Source organism: Arachis hypogaea, chromosome 16 (genome assembly GCF_003086295.3).
Source record: "Arachis hypogaea cultivar Tifrunner chromosome 16, arahy.Tifrunner.gnm2.J5K5, whole genome shotgun sequence".
In the NCBI taxonomy this organism is placed as follows: domain Eukaryota; kingdom Viridiplantae; phylum Streptophyta; class Magnoliopsida; order Fabales; family Fabaceae; genus Arachis; species Arachis hypogaea.
Genome location: NC_092051.1, coordinates 92,989,759 through 92,993,944, shown reverse-complemented (window position 1 = coordinate 92,993,944; position 4,186 = coordinate 92,989,759). Strand labels below are relative to the sequence as shown.

Here is a 4,186-nt window from a genome sequence, read left to right as displayed (position 1 = left end):
ATATATATATATATATATATATATATATATATATATATATATATATATATATAATTCATAATAAGTAAACTCGTACGAGTCTACGAGTTGAGTCTACGAATCGAGTTTAGGTCAGTTCCATCAATTTACTTAGACTTACGAGTTTGACAACCTTACACATATCGTGCCAAGTGTATGCATGTATCTATGAATTATTTTATTAATATTTTTTTGGGTTAAAATCGTATATATTACCAATTTTTAAAATATGATTATTTATATGTAGATATTTTTATACAAATATAATAATTAAAGTTTATATTATAATTTAATATATTTGATAAAAAAATTTTAATATGATATATATCATATTTTAGTTTTTATTTTTATATAAAAAATACTTTGATATAAGTAGCTATATATTTTAAAATTATAAACTAAAACTAGAAACTTTTAGCTAACTCTTATATCTTTCTTTAACAAAAAGAAAAATCAACACAAAATTAATTAAAATATCTAAATTTAAATTCATGGAATGCTAGTTACCGGCCTTATCTTGACACCTTGTTTAACATTGTGTAATTGAAATTTGTGATGCGTTTAGTTAACACTTAACTGAACTAAACTAGTAATTAAGAATTTGGGAAAGAATTATGAGAACTGAGAGAGTGTTCAAATCCCAAGATTATTCAATTTTTATAGTATATTATGATACATAGATAGTATATGGATTTTTTATTTTAATAAATAAATTAATTATAATAATTATTAAAATAAATAATTTAAAAAATATTTATCGAAATAAATATTTATTTATTATCTCGTTTATACTGTAAATGATATAATTTTATATGTATCTTGTTTATAGTGTAAACGAAATAAGAGATAAGATAGATGAACGTAAAATGTGTATATCTCATTTACAGTACACATATATGTTAAACGAGATATACATATACACCTATACACTGTAAACGGCATACATATATTTTAAATTAAATTTTTTATTTTTTATTAAAATACAGTTAAACACAATAAAATGTCGACAAATATCGTATCTAAAATATATCTACTTGTACAAAGGGGTTTGTTTCATAGATAATATACTTACCCAGCTAGCTAGGGAGAGGTGTGACTCATTCAAGCCGAAGGGAACATTCAGTGAGTCAAGATGAAAGGCCACTTCCTCTTTATCGTCAGATTGTCTGGCACTTGGGCCGGATCACCTTCTGCTTTTGTAATCTTTGTCTTTTTTCTTTTTCATTTCTTTAATTAGTTAACATTTTCCCTTCTCATTCTCTCACATACACTCTAATATAACGCCAACCTGGGAACAAAAGCGACCGTAAGTTGGAACAGGTCACCCACAATATTTTTTTGTTCATTTTTTCCTTTTCTAACATTAACACACAGACCCTAACAATGATAGTTTACCTATGTAAAATGTTTGTCATCATATATTATACAAATATCCTTATTAAAATTTGTATATACAAATGTCTCTCCTTTTTTATTTTTATGTAATTCGTTGTACTCCAGGAGACTAGGACAAATTCAAAATTTATCGGCAGATCATTTTATTCGTTTACGAGTTACCAATTTATAACTCATTCTCTATTTTTTTAAAAAGTAACGCAAAAATTGAACATAATAATCTTAAAAACTAACTAAAATTTTTTCTTCAATTAGATTTATTATTTTTTTAAAGATTTAGATATATCAATCTTTCTTACAGAATAAGAGAAGATTATCTTTTTATCTTTTATTATTAGTATCTGGAGGAGAGAGAACTACAATCCAAACCACAGCCTGTTACTTTGAATTTATTAATTTTTAACCTTGGTGATTGTTGTTCATTAAATAATTGTTTTACAATAAATATGCTGGTCCACAAGAAGGGCAAAATGGGGAAGACGTTCAGGATTGAAAGGCGTTAAAGAAAGGGCAAAAAGCCTTCCAATCCCTCACACAAAAGAAGAGATAACATAGTAAGAGGAAGGAAGCGCACTCCCAAAGAGGGCAAAACACACAGCACTTCACCCTCATAATCATTTCAACCCCCCCAAACAAAAGAAAAAGCTAAAGAAGAAGAAAAAAGCAAAGAGAGAGAAAGAGGCCTTGAAGAAAGAGCTTGAGGAGGAGGAAGAAGAAAAAGAACAAGATAAGGGGTTTCTGTGTGTGTTTGTTGGAGGAGAAGAAGATGCAAGGAGTGGAGCAACAGAACAATAACCAGCAGCTGGTGGTGCAGAACTCGGGGAGCCTGAGCTTCAGCAGCCAGCTGTCAAAGGAAGATGAAGAGATGTCCAGGTCGGCACTCTCCACCTTCAGAGCCAAGGAGGAAGAGATTGAGAGGAAGAAGATGGAGGTCCGAGAGAAGGTCCAGCTCCAGCTCGGTCGCGTCGAGGAAGAAACCAAACGCCTTGCCACCATTCGCGAGGTTCCAAACCTTAATTTCTCAATAATTTCAACTCACCCTTTCTTACAAATCCTTATTTCTCTTCCCCATGCATGCAAAACCATCTTCTCTTTTTGGGGCTTTTAACTTTAAACAATGGTTTTTGGTTTATCCCTCTAAATCTGGTCTCTACAACATGTAGAGCACTTGAATATACCCGATCTGTGCCTTTTTTATTTTTTATTTTATTTTTCTGTTGTGCTTTTTGAGGAAAACGAATTCAAAATTCCCCCCTGGATTTGTTCTTGTCAGAGAGCATTTTGCTTTTATAAATTTTCTATTTTGTTATTTTCCATTCCTACTGTTTGAGGGTCATTAAGTTTCACATGTTCTTTTCTGTCTAACGGAAAGAATGGAGCTCGTCTTTTAATTTTTATTTAATATATATATATATATATTCTTAAATACACAACTGACCGTTATTCAGCTTGGAATTTGAATTTTTATTTTATTTTATATTTATTTTTATACACAATTGCACATGCTTATAGGAGCTTGAAGCGCTGGCAGATCCAATGAGGAAGGAGGTTGCACTTGTCCGGAAAAAGATTGATTCCGTAAACAAAGAATTAAAACCACTAGGCCATACCTGCCAGAAGAAGGTAAACCTTAATTGAAATTCATCCAACCCTGCTAGTTATGTAAAACGTTATTGAATTATTGCATAATGATAAGAAAAATTCCCCAATTCTTATGATTTTACGGACTATGATATGATATTATTTCAATGTGGATACTCAATTGAAATTCCGCTGTACAGGAAAGAGAATACAAAGAAGCACTTGAGGCTTTTAATGAAAAGAACAGGGAAAAAGTACAGCTAATCACCAAGTTAATGGAGGTTAGTTAGTCTCAAATTCCATTATCATGGGTTTGTGAATTTACTCCTATATTTCAATAAATTATTTTACTGGTTCTAACATGTGGGTTGTTTTCTTGTGTTGTTTTTGGTTCCTACATCTTGACCAGCTGGTGAGTGAAAGTGAAAGATTGAGGATGAAAAAGCTGGAGGAGCTGAGTAAGAACATAGATTCCATGCAATGATCTAGCCAAACTGCTAATGACTCTGATGATGATGATTAGGCTTGTGTGGTATATTTTAAAAAGGAAAAAAAAGTGACATAGTATATTTTATATAATGTATCGGGTGTTTTTGTGCTTGTGTAATTTTGTTGTGTTTAAATGTTTGTTTTAACTTGCATTTGGTGGGACATTATAGCTAATTTAGGAGGGTTATACCCTATAAACAGGCTTGTAACTAAAATACTTGCAATTTGTTGTCATTTTTTTACCCTTTTAATTTCATTTTCCTCTGCTTTGTTCTCCTTATTTAATTTATTATTATTTATTGATGTAATTTGAATTTTGTTACCATGGAAGATGTTTCTCATTTCCCACAATGCCCTGGTGTGGTTGTTAGTAGTTTTATGTTAATTATTGATAATAACTGTAACGTATATTACAAATCGTTGAGTTGCCGTGTTTGCGTATGTGACACATTTCGGACACGATACTCACTGACATTTGTTCAACACACGTGTCTATTGTGTCCAACCGTGTTTTAATGAAAAATAAATTTTTTTTTTCGGACACGCCTGAACACACCTAAATATCATCACCATGTGTCAACGTGTTCAATCTTATTCTTAACATATATTTTTAAAATAAATTTAGATATAGTATATATTATTATTTATTAAAACAAAAAATAATCTTATTCTTAACATATATTTTTAAAATAAATTTAGATAT

General features: G+C 30.4%; 1 protein-coding gene across 2 annotated transcripts; it reads left to right on the top strand.

The window, feature by feature from the left end:
- The first annotated feature begins 1,842 nt into the window (after positions 1-1,842).
- Positions 1,843-3,834, top strand: LOC112754464 (uncharacterized). Of its 2 annotated transcripts, none has more exons than XM_025802120.3 (4): positions 1,843-2,416; positions 2,926-3,036; positions 3,195-3,275; positions 3,404-3,834. In XM_025802120.3, the coding sequence occupies exons 1-4, from the start codon at positions 2,180-2,182 to the stop codon at positions 3,476-3,478; spliced, it is 504 nt and encodes a 167-aa protein (XP_025657905.1). In that variant the 5' UTR covers positions 1,843-2,179; the 3' UTR covers positions 3,479-3,834. The 2 variants fall into 2 exon arrangements, with proteins under 2 accessions (XP_025657905.1, XP_072076958.1); XM_072220857.1 differs by having other exon boundaries at positions 1,851-2,416; positions 3,395-3,834.
- The last annotated feature ends 352 nt before the right edge of the window (positions 3,835-4,186 follow it).